General features: G+C 44.4%; 1 protein-coding gene across 2 annotated transcripts in view; it reads left to right on the top strand.

The window, feature by feature from the left end:
* Nucleotides 1-20,674, top strand: part of LOC127611236 (receptor tyrosine-protein kinase erbB-4-like) — a 155,932-nt gene that overhangs the window by 88,754 nt on the left and 46,504 nt on the right. For both annotated transcript variants that reach the window (XM_052081637.1, XM_052081636.1), the window contains exons 4-7: nt 12,429-12,560; nt 16,483-16,548; nt 19,805-19,923; nt 20,130-20,271. In XM_052081637.1, the coding sequence (XP_051937597.1) occupies nt 12,429-12,560; nt 16,483-16,548; nt 19,805-19,923; nt 20,130-20,271 (459 nt within the window). The remainder of the gene's footprint in view (nt 1-12,428; nt 12,561-16,482; nt 16,549-19,804; nt 19,924-20,129; nt 20,272-20,674) is intronic.

Raw genomic sequence — 20,674 nt, 5'->3', positions numbered from 1 at the left:
GGAATCGAACCCGGTACCTCTGCACTGTGAAGCCGACGTGCTAACCACTGGTCTACCGGGCCGCCCCAATTTGTATTTATTTTATTTTTATTGTTGATATTTTTTTTTTTAGGTTTTGTGGTGTACAAGCCAATGCATCCCTAATGTACACATCTGTTTCTGTTTTTTTTTTAAATCATTTGATTACTTTGTTATATTGAGGTATTTATTTATTGTTTGTTGTTGTTGTTTTATTATTTATTTTTCTCCAGCCTGGGCAAACGGCACAGCTTGCAGCCATTGTTTGTGGAAGTCCAGTATGTGCTTGAGCGTTATGATCCAACTTGGATTCCTTCCCACATGTTGTTGCACGATGCTTTGGGAATTTATTTTTTTAATTTTTTTTTTCCATCACCACTGGCAGCTTTATTTCTCCAAGATGGTCCTTTTCATTACAGTGCCAAGTTGATGCTATAGTGCTCGGGGAGTTCAGGATGGACTCCGTGCAAGGTCACAGTTTGATGCACCATCCGTGGCCTCCAGCCATAACGTGCAACGGAAGCCAAGGCCTGAATCTGCTTTACTGCTGGTATCATTGCTCGTGTTTACAGTTTCGCTTTTTCTTCCGAACAACCTATAAGACGAATATTGAATGTGCTCAGAAAAAGAGGGGGGGGGGGAGAAGATAAAATGAGATGGTTGTCTGCAGCACCCATGACATACGATTGAATTAGTAAACGACTAAAACACAATCTTGCCATCTGTCATGATCATGGCAATTCGTGGTTAGGGATAGGAGCTACCCGTTTTGCTTTGGCTCAGTCAAATCCGAAAATGGCCATTTGTGATTCCAGAGATGACCAGTCAAAGTTCAACCATAGACACTGGTACTTTGAGAAGTTATTGCTCCAACCAAACAAACACCATAATCAGCTTCACAACTGCCAAATCTTAATCAACCATTATCTGACATTGAATCGTTAAATACATTAAAATCTCAATCAAATATTTGGACTCATTTACAAAGTTCAGCTCTCGGTTGGGATTCCGTTGAGAACCTTTTCCATGATGACTGAGAAGTTCTTAGCCACCAGCTTGCTTGCTTTGCCAAAGCCACTCTCTGTGTTTGAATCATGAGGGTCGATCAACTATTTGACATCTTACCGCAAAGTTCAAAACTTTCTCTACCCTCAAGTGGTTTGGCGGGTTTGGGTCGGCTGTCTCATTTATCACAGAGGCTTTGACTTTGCTGTCAGATGACTTCATTGTTCAACTGCCAGTAGCTCCCAGGAGACGGGTAAAGAGCTCGATCGAATCGATCAACAGTATAACACGTAAAGGATGAGAGGATCAAATATATTAACTACAGAAGGGGCTAATCGGGGCGAGGTGCAGTAAAACGCCCCCCCACCCCCCCTCCACTTCTCCACCTGGTACTGAAACCCATGTGCCTTTTGCTTGGTTCGAAATTGCCTTGGATGAAAACAATTTGTCGCTAGTGTATTGTAGCAGTGCATTTATTGATTTTCCCGGCTTTCTCACTGAGTGCTGTGAATGGTCTCTGTGGACTTGAGGTGGGGGGGGGGTGGAGGAGGGTCCCCGGCTGAGCAAGGATGGGACTTCCTCCGATGCACCTTTCAATCAAGCTTAGCTAACTTAACCGCAAAAAAAAAAAAAAAAAAGTTTGGAAACAGTCTGGGGATGCTCGGAGGGAAATAGAAATAAAAACTTGGTGTTCATCATATGTGTTTATAGCATGATACTTAAAGACCGTTATGTTCACTGGAAGCCTAATGGGCACAAATAAAAGGAAACGAGATGACGACATCGGAAAAAAATAACAATAACATCATATTTTTGTATTATACATTAACAATTAACAATTTTTCCATCGATCCTTTTTTTCAATACCGCTTATCTTGTTCAGGGTTGCTGGGAGCTGAAGCCAGTTCCAGCTGACACCTGGCAAAAGGCGGAGTAGACCACAAACCGGTTGCCCATATAGAGAAAAACAACCATACGTACGCACATTCATACTGTCGGTGGGATCTGAACCCAAACTCCTCAGGCGCATCAACCGCTACACTATACTTCTTAGTATTCTGCACAAAAAAAATAATAATTTGATATCTATTCATTTTGCAAATTGCCCAAACTCAGGAAAACAAAGGGGCCTCTAAGAATAAACACACTGCATGTAAAAGATGTGAAATGCTGTGTGCTGGTCCAAGAATACTTCCAGAGCTAGTTGCAAGAGTACTTGTTAGTCCGATACCCCGACTAAAAAAAAAAAAACCTCAGAAAAGAAGCACATATTAGTTTTCCGATTGAACATAATTTACTACAACCCCCCCAACCCGCCCACTCCTCCCTCGTTTTCGCCAGAATATCTTTATTCTTTCAGATTTGCTCAGCGCTGTTGATTCATCTTTCTAAACGCCCCTACGCCTGTTCTGCGTCTGTCCAAAATGAAACTTCCAAAGTGAGGACCCATCTGCTGAATGATCCTCTCTCGTCGCATGCATGTACAGAAGCCGGCGGTATACGCCAAAGGCATTATCCACTTCTTCATGGCCCATCTGGTCTCTCTTTATTTGTCTCATTTACTGTCTCACTTTCATTTCTTTTCACGCTCCTCTTTGGCTCTCAGTTCCTCATCTGTTCCACTTCATGCTCCTGAATTTTCATATCAATACCTTTCGCCAAAAACAAACTATGTTATGTTTATGTTTGTACCATCCTATCGGGCTGGGCGATTTAGAAAAAAGAAAAAAAAACAGGCCGTATCACAATAACAATCACAATAACGATATACATGATATACATGATATAATGTCACTCTATCAAAAAAAAAATATATATATATAATATATATATACTAGCTGGTTCGCCGCCCTCCGTGCGGCTCATCAGCTAGTTCCTGCGGAAGGCTGGTAAGGTGGGCCTGTGGCCCACAAAAGTGTTGTTGCTTGGTTCAACTTTTTGTTCATCTTCATTGCTTATCGCGAAAATAAAGAGATGTTTAGCTCTACTAAATAACTAACAATTTCATTGCAATGCTTGTGGGTAGACAACCTTTTTTCGCTAAGATGACCGCGCGATCGTAGTGAACCACTGCCTGAGCGGCGCAGTGGCGGCGCAGTGGCGGCGCGCAGCGGCGCGGTGAAGTAGGTACGTTTTGAAAAGGGACAGACGGAAGGACAGACCGCGTGCGGGACGACGCGCAATATATATATAAATATATATATAAGTTTGGTCACTTGTGTCGAATACGTGTGTCCGTATGCATTCGCCGTGTGGTTGTTTAGTCTGCCCCCTGGTGGTAGTGCAGCATAAGAACGTGAACGCTTTTGCTCATTTAATCAAGCTTCATCTGTATTTTACTGTCGGTGACATGTGACGACAGACACGATGAGAGGAAAAAAAAATAATATAACTTAAACATTGTCTCGGTGTCGTAGCGCCTAGCTCTAATGTACAGTGTGCCGCGCCGAATTCTCTCGACTTGATGGGTGAAGTTCCTCGTTCCACTTTGAGAACGTCCAGGAAACTGTCTCGAGCTGCAAATATGTCACATGATTGCTGATCTTGTCAGAGACGTGTGTGAGAGGAAGCAGACGTGATATATGAGAAATGTCCGTGTACATTATAAATTCATACCATCAAGGGGAGAGCAATTCTTAACTTGTAGAGAGAGAGGGAGCGAGCGAAATCAGATAGAGGCAATAAGGATGGGGGTGTTGGGGGCTACTGGCGTGTAAAGGAGGAGGTTTTCTTTCAAATCAGAGATGATGAAGAAGAGGAGGGGGAGACATACTCTTTTTTTCACTCTGACATATCGCGACACTTTTTCGATACATAAAAAAAAACAACCTGCGACTCTTGACCATCGTTACTGCACATCTGATTTATTTGAAACCATGGCTCGGAAAGCAAGAAGAAATGGCATCTAACTTGGAGCACAAACGAGAATTAATTGTTTTAGGAATCCCCCCCCCCCCCCCCCCAGCGCGCTTGTGTGCTCAATGGGGTGAAAGTGAAGCTAAATGATGGACAGGGGAACAAAAGAATGGGCAAGGTGAAAGGGACAATTTGAGTCTGCGAGATACCCGTGGACTTGTGCCCCTGCGGAAGGAGCATTTAATTGCTACCTCCTTCAGATCTCCAACCATTCACCATCTACTAAGAGAGAGGGAGGGAAAAAAAAAGAGCAATTACGCCAGCGGAAGGAAGTTCGGCTCCGTGCGCATTCCCAGAATTCAGTTGAGCCGTTTGCCTGGCAGCCCACAGAGACCTCAGGTCTCTTTCAATTGTCTGGCTAATTGATTACTTCCCATGCAATTACTCCCGTGTCACACTCAATATTTCACTTCTTCCGGACGGGGGGTGGAGATGAGGGACGTTCTTTTTGAAGGCTGGCATTCTTATTGTCACATTTGCGAGCCCCTATTGTGGATCATGAGGAGGAGGAGAGTGTTAAATTGAAGTAAGGACCTGGCCATCAGTTGGGATTGGTATTAATTGATTCCTCCGTAATGCTACTGTCTGACAGAGACTACAAAAGATGGTTTGGCGTGCAGGAGCCTATCCCAGCTACCTTGAACCGGTTGCCAGCCAATCGCAGGGCATACGTAGATGACAAACCATTTGCACTCACAATCACATCAAGGGGCAATTTGGAGTGTTCAATCAGCCTGCAATGCATGTGTTTGGAATGTGGGAGATTACCCGGAGAAAACCCACACAGGCTCAGGGAGAAAATGCAAACTCCACGCAGGACGACCAAAACTCGGAATCGAACCCTGCACCTCTGCACTGTGAGGCTGACGTGCTCACCAGTCGACCGCTTAATTTTATTTTTTTGGAAGTTTACACTCCTACCCGAATTTGTCGTTCGTATGCCCCTTTTATCCCACATGATACCGTGTGACCGCCTCCACATCTCGTGGAACGTTAAAGTCAATTTTTTCCTTCATCTTCTTTTTATTTTATTTTAATTTTGGAATGTTTTTTGTTTGCGTTGATCATATAATTAATCCACGGCCCTGCTTCTTCACTAACCGCTGCCTACGTTGCAACTCTTATTGTGTTACTTTAATACCACATTGGGAGATATTAACAGAGAGAATTTCCTCGGGCAGTCGATTAAGTTTCTGCTTAACCGACCCTAATCGGACATAACTTAACCACTGCCATGAAAATAGCGGGCATTATCGATGGAATGGTTGCTCATTACAAGCCCACACATTTTTACCGACAACCACGAATTTCCAAAAGAATAATGATCACCCAGCCTTTCTTTTAAAGTAGTGAAATAACTGCAATAAACGCACTTGCGATACTAAGCCGTCAACCCCGCACTCCCCTTTTGGCAGCGTAATAATTGATATAATGTACTTATTTTCATTCCCTCCGCGCCCGAAGTCTTTGGTTAGTGGAGCAGATATTAACGAGAGCAGTGGTGGGTAATGGAACATGAAAAGCACTCGTCTGCTGATCTCAGGTTTCCGCTGAGAGATCAGGGGTGTTACCGCATGCAACAGCAAGCATAATCATGATTAGCATTTATTTTCAGGGACCATTATCTGCTTTAATAATCACCTGTTGTTCTGGATTATGAAAAAGAACTTCATTGTTAATTGTCCCCCCCCCCCCCGATCTATGTCAATGTTCATTAAAAGAAAAAGGGCACATCAACTCAAAATTTGGCCAGTTTATGAACTGTTGTTGGCTGTATATACAGTATGGATTGTATAGGATTACACATGAAATATCTGACGATCTTCTTTCCATTTTTATTTTTTAATTGAAAAATTTCAATTAAAGTTTAATTGAAAGACATCATCAAGATAATTTTCCCACAGTTCCAAATCAAATATTGGTGATGTATGTTCCCAAGCGTTGACGTTCAATTGAAGAATGTGCAGATCTGGTCAGGCGGGGAATGCATTCGGAGCCTTTTAAAAAAAATAAATAAAATGTAAATATTTTTCAAAAAAAATGCTGACAGTATTAGTTCAGGGCGGCCCGGTAGTCCAGTGGTTAGCACGTCGGCTTCACAGTGCAGAGGTACCGGGTTCGATTCCAGCTCCGGCCTCCCTGTGTGGAGTTTGCATGTTCTCCCCGGGCCTGCGTGGGTTTTCTCCGGGTGCTCCGGTTTCCTCCCACATTCCAAAAATATGCGTGGCAGGCTGAGTGAACACTCTAAATTGTCCCTAGGTGTGAGTGTGAGTGTGAATGGTTGTTCGTCTCTGTGTGCCCTGCGATTGGCTGGCAACCGGTTCAGGGTGTCCCCCGCCTACTGCCCGAAGACAGCTGGGATAGGCTCCAGCACCCCCCGTGACCCTAGTGAGGATCAAGCGGCTCGGAAGATGAATGAATGAATGAATGAATGAGTATTAGTTCAGAATTTCTAAGATCATTTCTGCACAAATGAAAAAAGTTTTGAACAGCACTCCCTTTGAATTCGACCAAACACAATTATTTCCAGTACTTCTTTTTTCATTTATATGGCTCCCAATTGTCTTCTCCTTTTTCAGTCTCCATGTTTATTACCTCATTTGTTCTTCTGAATTCAGCTGCATCTCACCTCCATATTCGGTTCTCTTCACATTTTCTGACTTTGTCTTCAGTTCTGTTCATTGCATCAGTTGACCCGCTCTATGAAGATAATCAATACTTCTTTTCTTTCTTCTAAGACTGCTTGGCTGTTCTTTGATTCTTGCACTCGGGTCCACCCATCTGCCCCGTGCGGCAGAATGTTCCATTGTGAGTTACAATGGATGACGGTAATTTGAATAAATGTTTAAAGGCGCTTAAAATCTGTTATCAAATGCTGAGAGAACATCAATGACATTTTTCGAAAAACGTGTGAAACACAACAGGGCTTCTCTACTTTACTACTTTCGAATGACCTAAAGCACTTTTTGCTGTTCTCAGAATGTGTGTTGGTGTGAGCGTTTATATTTCTATATGGTATTAGCGATGTCACTAATGAATCTTTTTAGACGTGATTATCCGAACAATTATTTCATTGATTACACGGATAATTGCGCCCTCTGGCAGTGAACTGCATTTCATACACAAGGAGCTCCGATTGTGCTTCACACAGTTCAAAATTAATCATGGTTTCGAGGCAGGTTACATAAATATGAGACGTGCGCTTGTGTGAGACGCCGTTGTTCGCAAGGACACGGCGAAGTTCATTGCCGAGCCCCTTTGTCGCTCTAACGTCAACCGAGCCACTTTCAACAGAAAATAATGCTTGTGTTGTTTTTTTTTCCCCTTCCCTTTTTGTTTGTTTTGTTTCTTAATTGTTGTCCTTATTAGTGTGTTACACCGGTTTCCCTTCTTCCCTTTGCGCAGGGACCATCTCATTTCACACACTAGCGCACAAGTGCGGCGTGAACAAAGTTAGCGTTGTGGTCGGTCCGTGAGATAATGTGTCAGTTGGTGCTGAAAAACAAACAAACAAACAAACAAACAAACAAACAAAATGAGGCCCTCTGACTTGGTGTTGCTGCCGTCGTAAAGCACACACTCAACAGCCCGGCTGCGTGTTATAAACCGCGGCATACTTGGTATTCTTCACTTTACATCGGTTCTTTCTCCTTTCTACGGCCTTGTGTCTTTGACTCCCGCTGTTTTATTTAACTCGTTTCAAAAGAGCGGCTCATTTTCATTCAAGCATTAGGCTGATCACCCATCGGCCCCGATAAACTAAATGGCCCTCAGCCGTTCCAGCTGAAGGTCCTTTTTGCTTGTAATATTTTTTTTTTAATCATTGACTGCTCATGCTTTGATAATATTGTCTGTTCTCTTTTTTTGTCTCCATTTATTCTCTTTTGTTTTGCATCCTTTCTCACAGATTTATCTTATCAGTGTTCTGTTATAGACCCTCCGCCCCCCATCCTCCTCCTTTTCCATAAAACTCAGATTACCAGGGTTTTATCACAATTTAAGATGAAAGACGGCAAGCACGGATGCAAACTTACAATACATCCCTCAAACATTCTGTCATAATTTAATGATTTTTTTTTTTTGCCGTCTTCTCATCTTTAAGCGGATGTGGAGCTTTGCTTCAGTTTAATACTATAATCCCTAAATCTCAGCAATTTTTCATAAAGACTCAGAGGAAACAATTGTGTTGGAAGGGATCGGCGCTAAATTTAATCACCAGGCAAGGAATGCAATTACTTTTTGCAGTCCGGGCATATGCTAGGGGATCAGGGTGATGGTTGACGCCCCCCCCCCCCCCCCCCCCCGCCATCAAAATCCTCCCTTGACTATTGATCCAAGGGGGGTGGGCGACCAAAAATCACTTGAAAGGTTCAAGTGATTCAATTTGTTATACGTACAGAATGCATTACAATTAATTGTGACTCGAGTTAACGGCAATCTGATGGTCTACGTGGGATCGCCACATTTTGTGATCGGCTGTAATGTCTTAATTCGTTGATCCGCACGATGATGTCACAGACCGGCTGAGCGAAATAAGCCGTGACGGCCGCAATGTTTCCCACGTGTATAATTGCCTGTGGCAGACCGCCACAGATGAATCGTAAAGGTTGCTAAACAATGCAAGAATGCTCGGGGATATTTTCCATTCCCTTTTTCAGTTTGATTAGACAGCCACGCATGTTTTGGGAATGTGGGACGAAACCGTAATACCCGGAGAACACCCGCGCAGACCCGGGGAAGACATGCAAATTCCACACAGGAGGGCCGGAGCCGGAATCGAACCCTGCATCTCTGCACTGTGATTCCGATACACTAAGCAGTTGACCACCGGGCCGCCCCGTCGAGAATCTATAATCCGTAATCGTTTACGTGCCAAGGCAATGTCATACTTGCGAATGTGTTTGCCAAAGTGAAAATCTGGAGCTCTTTATTGTTAAGTTTGCGCAGTTGTTGTTTTTGGGTCAATAGTTACACACCATGGTGCAGTTACATTTCAATCGCCGCGGCCGTTTTGCTGTTGAGAACAGTGTTGAAATTGCATTCAGGCCCGGGGCAGGGGGGGGGGGGTGGAACATGCTCCATCTGTTGCTATTATGAGCTGAGATTAGGAAAGTTCTGATCTATTCTGAGATGTATGGTTGCACGCTCAAAGTGGCAACAAAGATTAGCTGGTGAGCATGGCACAAAACTAAGGTTGCATTTTCATCCTCAGCATTCATTTGCTTTCGTGAGCATTTTTCAAGGGATGAATTATTGGGAGGAACAGGCAAAAAAGCCTCTAATATGATATCGTATACGATATCATATTAATTTGACAGCGTGATTCTGTATACGTTTTCCCACAACGGTGTCTGGAAAAGCTCGATCATGGTAATCCACAATGGCTGAATCAAAGTGATACCTTAACAGTACTGTACCTCACCGGTTACATTTTTAGGTAAACATAGAGAGCTAATCTTACCGCCTGTGATTTTTTTTTTTTCTCAGAGGAAGAAAGGAGACTTTGCTTGTTGGTGCGTCGTTTATCGATCCAAGTGCATCTGGAATCCATTAATGAGAAAAATGCATGCTCCTGTTTTGTGGTCTTTTAAAAAACTTTTTTTTTTTAACTTGGTTTCCATTTGAAATTTAAAGGCACACTTATCAAGAAGGGCGGCCCGGTAGTCCAGTGGTTAGCACGTCGGCTTCACAGTGCAGAGGTACCGGGTTCGATTCCAGCTCCGGCCTCCCTGTGTGGAGTTTGCATGTTCTCCCCGGGCCTGCGTGGGTTTTCTCCGGGTGCTGCGGTTTCCTCCCACATTCCAAAAATATGCATGGCAGGCTGATTGAACACTCTAAATTGTCCCTAGGTGTGAGTGTGAGTGTGAATGGTTGTTCGTCTCTGTGTGCCCTGCGATTGGCTGGCAACCGATTCAGGGTGTCCCCCGCCGAACTGCCCGGAGACAGCTGGGATAGGCTCCAGCACCCCCCGCGACCCTAGTGAGGATCAAGCGGTACGGAAGATGAATGAATGAATGAATGAACTTATCAATAAATGGAATTTGAGAGCAGAATGAATGGAAGTCACACGTGTTTACCTCATATCAGTGAAGGATGATCACGATAGGGATATTAATTAATGCAGTTGTCTAACAGTAGAATAAACAATCCCCTGTTTCTCCGACGCAAACCTCCAGCAATCTTCTCGATACTTAATTTATTCACTCTCACAAACTCATTAACATGTTTTTTTTCTCCCTTTCCCTGATCATTGGTTCATTATTTGCCTCCACGTTCTTAATCATATTCATCCCTGCGCTGCAATCATAAAACGCACAGAAACACTCGCAGCAAGCGCTTACTATCCGATATGATTGCTCGCATTGCATTTGTTCTGCCTCTCCGAATTGCATATTGTTTTCCTCCAGCCGTCACGCGGCGCGTCGCCGTCGATTCGTTTTCCTTTTCAAGTCACATTCACCGACGATGACAGCTTTTATTTTTCACTACAAGGGCTTGATAATCGACGCCTTGGCTACATCAACGAGCCGAGATATTTGTCAGACAAAGCAATCATTAGTACCGTAGAACTGAAGCACTGATTTCCCCTGGCCACAAATTGCACGTACGCATAAAGAGAAAAAAGCCATCGTGGTAGAAAACGTTTTATTTGTTTTAATCTCTTGGTAACAGATGGCATGGGAGACATTGCAATTATTCGTGTTTTATTTTTATTAAAATGATCTCATTACACTTAAAGTAAGGACATTGAAAGAGCAGATTTTCCACTGTCGGCTGCAATTAATTAAACATGGTTTCTTCACACTAATCAACACCAAGCAACCTTTTTTTTTTCTAATCGACACCATAGAAATATTATTTTTACATTAATCTAGAATAACCATTGACTGTACATAAAAGTGTTCTCCGGTTTTGAGTGTGGAATATGTAAAATGAAGTGTATCCCATGTTGAATTCGATTTCTAATATGTTAAAGACACATTTATGGATACTGACTCACTCACGCGTATCCTAGTATGCAAACTGCGACTTTTCAAAACAAACGTTATTTGGATGAGGTTTGAAACTGCTAAAATCCCTTAGCAATCCAATCGCAGGGCACACAGAGACGAACAACCATCCGTGCTCATACTCACACCGAGGGACAATTTAGAGTGTTCGATCAGCCTGCCATGCATGTTTTTGGAATGTGGGAGGAAACCGGAACACCCGGAGAAAACCCACATGAGAACATGTAAACTCCACACAGGAAGGCCGGAGCTGGAATGGAACCCGGTACCTCTGCACTGTGATGTCAGCGTGCTAACCACTCGACTATCGGGCCCCCCTATAGCTCAACATGTGCTAATTAATATTCATTCATTCATCTTCCTAACCGCTTGATCCTCACTAGGGTCGCGGGGGTTGCTGGAGCCTATCCCAGCTGTCTCCGGGCAGTAGGCGGGGGACACCCTGAATTGGTTGCCAGCCAATCACAGGGCACACAGAGACGAACAACCATTCACACTCACACCTGGGGACAATTTGGAGTGTTCAATCAGCCTTCCACGCATGTTTTTGGAATGTGGGAGGAAACCGGAGCACCCGGAGAAAACCCACGCAGGCCCGGGGAGAACATGCAAACTCCACACAGGGAGGCCGGAGCTGGAATCGAACCCGGTACCTCTGCACTGTGAAGCCGACGTGCTAACCACTGGGCTATTAAAAAAAAAAAAGTAAATGCTGACGCATCAGAGTATTGTGTCAGCATCGTGACACACGGTTGAGAGGGTGTTCAGTTGTGAAAGTGGAAGTCGGCTCACAATCAAATAAGGTGGACACCGAGAACGATGCGCATTAGTTTTTCCTCGACGGCGATGAAATCATGCTGCCCCGTTTGCCAGAATCACATACTGTCAAAATCAGTTGAATTTGAGACCAGAACTCCCCTGAGCCCACGATAATTGCTTCTTTGGCGGAGAGCTGAATTCATTTCTTTCTGAACTGCCACCACACCTTCAATTCGAAGAAGGGGAGCTTTGGTAGAATACCTCTCCTATTACAGATTCATTAAGTCTCGGGAAAGGAACATAATTGATTGCATGTTTGTAGTTCTGCCCTGAATTAGACTAAACACCAAAATGTGAAAATATTTTTTGGGGGGTGAAAAATTGCTTATTGCATTGCTTCGCCGCAATGCAATAAGCTTCTGTGCCCGCATCACATTGGGACCCTCGTTTGAAAAAGAAAAATGGTGAAGAACCAACAAGTTAGCTCTTCAGCATCATTCATAATTTGGACATCAGCGTTCTAATATGAAAGATTACATCGGTTTTGTACCAGCAATTGCTAAAAGCGACAGTCCCGACTACAGGCACTATTATAATAAATATTTGACAACAATATGTAAAATAAAATATTTTTTCAAGCATATCCCGTGTTGAATTCAATTTCTAAAATGTTAGACACACATTTGTGGATACTGACTCACTTTTTTAATGTCTTTCCAGAGATCCTGAGTGGCGGCGTCTATGTTCACCAAAACAACTTCCTGTGTCACGCAGACACCATTCATTGGCAGGACATTGTCAAGAACTCGGGGGTCTATCCTGTGGTTGTGCCGACCAACAGCAGCTCCACATGTAAGTGAACAATATATGACCTCACAAATGTGATTCTGGGTGAATGGACAACAATTCAGAGAGGCACACTGCAATATGTTGTAGACAATTTCCCCCCCCCCCCCCCCGTTTTCTTTTTCGTTTCTTTTTTCTTGTGTGGCTTTGTCCACATGGATAAGACCGAACCCCCCCCCCCCTCCCGCCCCCAACATCTTTTGTTTTGCTACCGTCATTATCTGTGTCCGCAGTTGCTCAACTTTGAGCACGTTCTCTTGATGCCAAACATCCATTCATTTACTTATCTGTTTGTCCTCACGATGGGTACTGGAGCTGTCCCACCTGTCTTTGAGCAACAGGCGGGGCACACCCTGAACCGCTTGACAGCCAATCGCAGGGCACACATCGACAAACGACCATCCGCGGTCACAATCCCGTTTTAGAGTGTCCCATTAACCCTCCACGCATGTTTTTGGAATGTGTGTGGAAACCGGAGCACCCGGAGAAAACCCACACAGGCACGGGGAGAACATGCAAACTCCACACAGGAAGGTGGGCTGGAATCAAACCCTGCAACTCTGCACTGTGAGGCAGATGTAACCGGTCAACGGCCGTGACGCCCTATGCCAAACATTCATTCATTCATCTTCCGAGCCGCTTGATCCTCACTAGGGTCGCGGGGGGTGCTGGAGCCCATCCCTGCTGTCTTCGGGCAGTAGGCGAGGGACACCCTGAATCGGTTGCCAGCCAATCGCAGGGCACACAGAGACGAACAACCATCCGCACTCACACTCACACCTAGGGACAATTTAGAGCTTCCAATCAGCCTGCCATGCATGTTTTTGGAATGTGGGAGGAAACCGGAGCACCCGGAGAAAACCCACGCAGGCCCGGGGAGAACATGCAAAGTCCACACAGGGAGGCAGGAGCTGGAATCGAACCCGGTACCTCTGCACTGTGAAGCCCACGTGCTAACCACTGGACTACCGGGCCGCCCCCTATGCCAAACAGAACCATTGAAATTAAATTGAATTCAGCTATATTTAATTTATGTATCTATTTATTCATTTTGGTTTCTTCAAGCTTGACAGCTACAGTCTATTTTTTTGCTTCCTTTCATGGTGTCAAAGCCGCCTCGGCAATGCAACTTTTACAGACTGTTTTAACATCGCTGCAGAAATATGATGGTAGTAGTGGGACACGTTTATTGTGAGCCATTAAGAATTTATTAGGCGACAGAGAGCAAATCTTGAGATTTAAATGAATATCTGGTCCGATTTGACTTCACAGGCCAACGGACTCCAATGGGAACTGTAATAGAGATGTGAGTGGAGTGAAGGTTCTCCATACTTGGGGGGGGCTCTGAGGCAGCGACTCACAGCCCGCTGTCATTTCGTTTTTGTACGCAGCTTTTCATGTGCTCGACCTCTTCTTGAGATCTATCAGCGTGCTAGAGGGAGTCAGGCCAGAGGATGAGAGGAAAAAAAAAAACCCTGCAACAGGCTGGTGAAATGAACAGAGCCAAACAATGTTGGGCATTTAGGGAAAGAGAAGCACGGTGAGGCGATGGCTCATGGAGGGGAGATGGAGAATGAAAAGAGATAAAGTGTGCAGTAGAGAGGGGCACATATGAAGAAGAACAGGGGGGCGGAAAATGGAGACTCATGTTGGGGAAGAGAGGAAGACTCGTCGCTAATAGCTCTCATCTGGAGAGGCTGATGGACAGAGGACAGCACTCCTGCACGCAGGCTCACTTCCCTCTCACTCAATTACCAGACAGTCAATTAAGCTCTCCAAAACCACCCAGGGCGACACTGACGACAGCATTGAAGTTACCAATGCGCTTTGCTGACTTTATCTCAGTCAGATTGGTCGAATTTAATGTCAATTTTTTTTTGGGACAAATGTGATCAAGATGCTCCGGTTTCCTCCCACATTCCAAAAACATGCATGGCAGGCTGATTGAACACTCTAAATTGTCCCTAGGTGTGAGTGTGAGCGTGGATGGTTGTTCGTCTCTGTGTGCCCTGCGATTGGCTGGCAACCGATTCAGGGTGTCCCCCGCCTACTGCCCGGAGACGGCTGGGATGGGCTCCAGCACCCCCCGCGACCCTAGTGAGGATCAAGCGGCTCGGAAGATGAATGAATGAATGAATGAATGTGATCAAGATATTTGTCACAACAGTGATGTCACGGAACGATTTCAAATAGATCAAAAATATTCCTGGGTAATCGTGAATGCACCTGAATTTAGTAGGACATGCGATTGGCTGGCAACCGGTTCAGGGTGTCCCCCGCCTACTGCCCGAAGACAGCTGGGATAGGCTCCAGCACCCCCCGCGATCCTTGTGAGGATAAAGCGGATCAGAAAATGCGGATCTTTTTCTCGCCGAAGCAAGTTCGGTACTCGCGCAACTTGGACCAACTCGGTTTGTAGGCTTTCACTCAATAGCGAAGTATGTACAGTAAATCCCTCGCCACTTTGTGCTTCACGTTTTGTGGCTTCAGTGTGCCAAAATACTGTATTCCCTGTGTCTGTGTCTTCCGAACCGCTTGCTCCTCACTAGGGTCGCGGGGGGTGCTGGAGCCCATCCCAGCCGTCTCCGGGCAGTAGGCGGGGGACACCCTGAATCGGTTGCCAGCCAATCGCAGGGCACACAGAGACGAACAACCAACCACGCTCACACTCACACCTAGGGACAATTTAGAGCAGGGGTGTCCAAACTTTTTGCCAAGGGGGCCAGATTTTATGTGGTAAAATGTCGGGGGGCCGACCTTGGCTGACATTCTTTACATTGAACAACAATATTGTTCAACAAATTTTAGTAAGCCAGTCTGTTTCACATTTCCATTTTTATTTTAATTTCAACAATCTTAAGAATTTCTTTTGGTTCATTTGAAACAGGAATTTGAAATATGACATATCAGTCAATATAAACACGGAGTGATGTCTTGTTAACTCGTGAGTGATGCCCTCTAGTGTCTAAATGCTATTACTCATTTAGTGAATGCTATTACTCATTTAGCCACTAGAGGGAAGCAGTACTCTATGAAACATCACTCGCCAGTCTACGAGACCTCAGTCAATGCAACACGTGTTCCATTGCGCCCAACCTGCGGGCCAGACGGCACTGATTTTATGACGGGGGCCGAGGGCCGGATGAAATTCGACCGCGGGCCGGTTTTGGCCCGCGGGCCGGACTTTGGACATGCCTGATTTAGAGTGTTCAATCAGCCTGCCACGCATGTTTTTGGAATGTGGGAGGAAACTGGAGCACCCGGAGAAAACCCACGCAGACCCGGGGAGAACATGCAAACTCCACACAGGGAGGCCGGAGCTGGAATCGAACCCGGAACCTCTGCACTGTTAAGCCGACGTGCTAACCACTGGACTACCGGGCCGCCAATACTGTATTCAGTATTTTAAAAAAAAAGTATCAACAAATAATAATGAAAACAAATAAAGCCATATCGGCAGCCATATTGTGGAAAGACGTTTCTTGTTGATGCGTGAGAGAGGTTTCCCTGCATGCCAAAAAAAAAAAGAGATGAGTTGGCTCAGAGGCTTTGTTACATGCCTATGCTGTTCTGTACCTGCTATGGGCACTCATACAAGGCGCGTGATTGCTTCCCGGCGCAACATTGACCAATGAGAGCACAAAAGTATTCATCCCGTTAGCTGGATCGGCTGCGCATCATCGCTGGTCTTTTGAACATCTTGCAGACTTCACGTAGTGTTCACGATAACCTTTTTCGATGAGTTGAGATGCGCTCCATCTGCCTCATGAAGCAATGTGTCCCACCTGCGAGTGATTACTACATGTCCAATCAATTTCACAAGCTACTGATTTGATCCCCACATACTGATCGCGGTATGCTAGCTGCACATGAAAGCATGAATGATCGTTTCCATGTTTTTTTTTTGTTTTTTTATTTTATTTTGCAGGTCAGAAGTGCCATCGTTCCTGCAATGGCCGTTGCTGGGGGCCCAAAGAAGACCAATGTCAAAGCTGTGAGTTGTATAAATGGAACGCACGCATTTGTATTCTCTGTCATGAGCAAGGCAAGAGTAGCATGAATTGTATTCTGCCGAGCGTTTCACAACTGCTGTCACTTCAAAACAAGCCCTGATGTTTTTTTTTTTTGGGGGGGGGGGGGAACGAACGTCCTACAGAATCACAAAGTCACTTAAGAATAGAGTGAAACTCGGAATAGAGATTATTCATTCATTCATTCATCTTCCGTACCGCTTGATCCTCACTAGGGTCGCGGGGGGTGCTGGAGCCCATCCCAGCCGTCTCCGGGCAGTAGGCGGGGGACACCCTGAATCGGTTGCCAGCCAATCGCAGAGCACACATAGACGAACAACCATCCACGCTCACAGTCACACCGAGGGACAATTTAGAGTGTTCAATCAGCCTGCCATGCATATTTTTGGAATGTGGGAGGAAACCGGAACACCCGGAGAAAACCCACGCAGGCCCGGGGAGAACATGCAAACTCCACACAGGGAGGCCGGAGCTGGAATCGAACCCGGTACCTCTGCACTGTGAAGCCGACGTGCTAACCACTGGACTACCGGGCCGGCCCGGAATAGAGATTAGTTGATCCAAAAAAAACCCAAACACTTTTTCGCTTATGTTTGAAATTGATTATTTGATATCCTTGCTAATGTTAGTTTGGGGGGAGAAAAATGACCATGTTAATTCCTTCAGTATCTTATTTAATTGATTTCGCGGAAGGCTGTTTGATGTCGTTTACTTCCCTTGTTTTTGTGTGCCAATGTGCGGTGCATTCAGGTACATAAATAAGGCTTGCTCTTGGTGCCTCTTTTGGTCGCACTGTCTCGATCGCAGACATTCCGAGCTCTGTGTTGCTGACGTAACGCTTTCTGATTCTTGAATCAATAGTTTATTCAGCTCTCATGATGCGCACTCGCACCCCCCCCTAAAAGAAATTAGAGATTATCATGGAGCGTAACCACAAGCCTGCTCGCTGTCAACTCTTCTTATCGCTGTATTCTATTCACATCCCATCCTATCAGTCACTTTCTGTGTGAATGCAGCTTTGTGGGTACAAAACTGCATGTTATTATCTGTCGCGTGTGATTACGAGTTTGTAACTGGGTGGACGGCGGTCTCGAATGCCGATTGTTACGCAACTCTTATCATTTCATATCATTGACTTTCCAAACTGTTTGATGACTTTCCCCCTCTATCTGCTAATGTCTTTTCCCTTCACGCTCTCATTTTTGATCATGCAGAGCTCCACAGGTTAGACAGAATGTAAACAAGCACACACGGCCAATTTCCCCCCAACCCATTAAATATTGTCCGTTTTATGTTCCGCTTACTCCTGTTTGATTGCACTTGCCTCGCCATCCATGTTCTTATCTGCAGTTCATCGCTCCTCCACTCCGCTGAGACCACCTAATCTTTTGGCTTCCAACGTTGATACATCTCGATATAGTTGTCCTGTGGTCACGATCCCATTAAGATAATGAGAAATGAAGATCACCGCTGTCGTCCGTCTTGTTCCCCATTATCATGTGTTCTATCGCACGCCGCTGATTTCAGCCGGACGCGCGTGCGATGATTCATCTTTAATTGCCTTACTTTCGCTCACAACCTTTTTAGTCGGTTTTGGTTAACTGCACCAAATGATAAGTAATTACTTTTTATGAAAGGGAAATTACTTCAAGATGAGCTTTGTGACATTTTCAAGGGTAATTATCCGTACATCTCAAAATCGGCGACAAAGGGTATCGTTGTCAGTCAGTGACGAACACAAGGGTCACATTAGTTAAACCAATATGTTATAGCTCCATAAGTTCAAACAATATGTATGAATTATGTCACCATGGTGATATCGGGCACAGTTAAGCTGGTTTAACAAATTATTTTAAAATCTTGATGTAGAAGCAAAACAGAGCTGTGGAAGGCAGAATTGTGCTACGGGACAAAGTAGCTGCCGGAAAATATACAAAAAATTATATTTTTGGTGGTAAAAACACATCGTAGTCATATTTCGGGAAGGCCGCAAACCCAAATAAAATTGTTTCACATTACGCAACTACTGTACAACAAATTGATGAATCACCATTTTTGAAATCAGAGGCTACTTAAAAATGTTTGTTCAAATATTAGATTTATTTTAAAAGGGGGTATTGGTCACAAAAATGCTTGCAATATTGCAATGTTTTTAAAACTGAAGACAACGTGCAATTATTTTTTTAAATACTCACAGCAATGCATTCTGATGTCATAAGAGATCACATTTTCAATTCATGTGCAAAGATGACTCATGACCATTTTTATCAGCAATATATTTTGCCTCTATATGGGTCAACGCCGTTCTCGCGCTTTCTCGTAAAATGTTTTCTTTGCCTTCTTAACTGAAAAAAAACCAAGAAGGTGTCTTTGTTCCCATTTCTTTTGTAAATATCACAGTTTTGAATCATTCTCAGTGCGTGTTAACTGGGTGTTTTCCTTTTCTACCTCAAATCCCACCGCTGATACGTTAACTTTGTGACGGACTGCGTGCACGGTATGATAAGATAAGATAAGATAAGATAAGATAAGAAAACCTTTATTAGTCTCGCAATGGAGAAATTCCTAATTCACAGCAGCAAAGAAAGAAAATAATTGGCCGACTGATAGATTTGAAAGGAAAGGGTGAACGGACACCATAAAAGGTCAACATTGTCATGACATTTGCATGTCACTGGAAGTCGTATAAAAATTAAAATCATGCCCTTCAGAGTATCTCACAAAGCAAACACATTTTTTTTTGGTAAATATTTTATCTTCCCATGGGACACCACGAAAGACACGGCACCTTGCTACAATGTAGTTAGTGTACAGCTTCTATCATGGTGTGCATTTACTTGCAACTCAAAATAACTCTACACACAACCTTGTGGGTTGCCCAACCGCTTGGCAACAAACGGGAGAACACCCCAAAGTGCAATCTTCAAATTGGGCCTTATTATCAATGGCATCACGGGTACATGATTGCAAAGAACTCTCTGGGGGCTATGCCATTTTTGCGATGAAATAAAGGGACTTCTTAACAGAAAACGGCAGCATTTGAAGCGAGTTTCTCTCTCATTCAATGGCAAGCAGTGCAATCCACTTAAGAGCTTGCAATCATCGTTCAGACATGACTGAGTGTATGCGAAGCCAACTTAATTTTCTCTCCTCGAAGGGCTGCTTCAAGATTTTCATGTAAGTATTTTGTTGTTCTCGGTGTCCTTTCTACATCCACAGTAACTAAGACGGTGTGTGCCGTGCAGTGCGACGGCCGCTGTTTTGGTCCCTACGTGAGCGACTGCTGCCATCGTGAGTGTGCAGGTGGCTGCTTTGGTCCGAAGGACACTGACTGCTTTGTAAGTACATCAAAACGCACGCACGCGCGCATTCAGACGGACATGCGTACGGCTCGTAGAATTCGGTTTCAATTTACGGGTCCACAAGACCATTTCATGTAGTTGCTAGTCAGTCTGTTAATCAAACACGTAACATAATATTGGCTCTGATGTTCATTATTTTGTCCCTAAGTGTGCGTTTTATTTTTTTTTGTCAATGTCTACAGGCATGCACAAATTTCAATGACAGTGGGGCGTGTGTGACGCAGTGTCCACAGCCTTTTTTGTACAACCCCACCACCTTCCAGGTGGAACACAACCCTCGAACGAAATACACTTATGGAGCATTCTGTGTCAAGAAGTGTCCACGTAAGTCTGAACACCGGACACCTACGGGGGTCGCGCCGACTTTATGTATGCATGATGTCATTTTATTGTTAAAGACCACGTATTTGCTCGGTCGGGAGGTTGTTTTGGTTTTTACCTGCACAAAAAATGGCTGGTGTTCGTTCAGACTAGGACTAATCGTGTTGACACCCATGTATTTGCATGTATATTTTTGTTTCTATCACATTGGAAAAGTTGCTTTCAACATTTAAATGGAGCCTCACTTCACGAATACATCTCTCCATGTGTCTGACTAAAGTTGATATTTCGCCATAGTTTCAGCAAAGTCCTGAAGCCCAAGGTAATAGGTTGTGTGTGTGTTTGGGGGCTCTGTGAGTGTGGCTGAAAGTGCTCGGCAAATGATTGACACTTTGTCGGTCATACC

This window comes from Hippocampus zosterae, chromosome 12, assembly GCF_025434085.1.
Source record: "Hippocampus zosterae strain Florida chromosome 12, ASM2543408v3, whole genome shotgun sequence".
Classification (NCBI taxonomy): Eukaryota; Metazoa; Chordata; class Actinopteri; order Syngnathiformes; family Syngnathidae; genus Hippocampus; species Hippocampus zosterae.
Note: the sequence above shows the minus strand (reverse complement) of the source record. Positions and strands in the feature narration are given on the sequence as shown.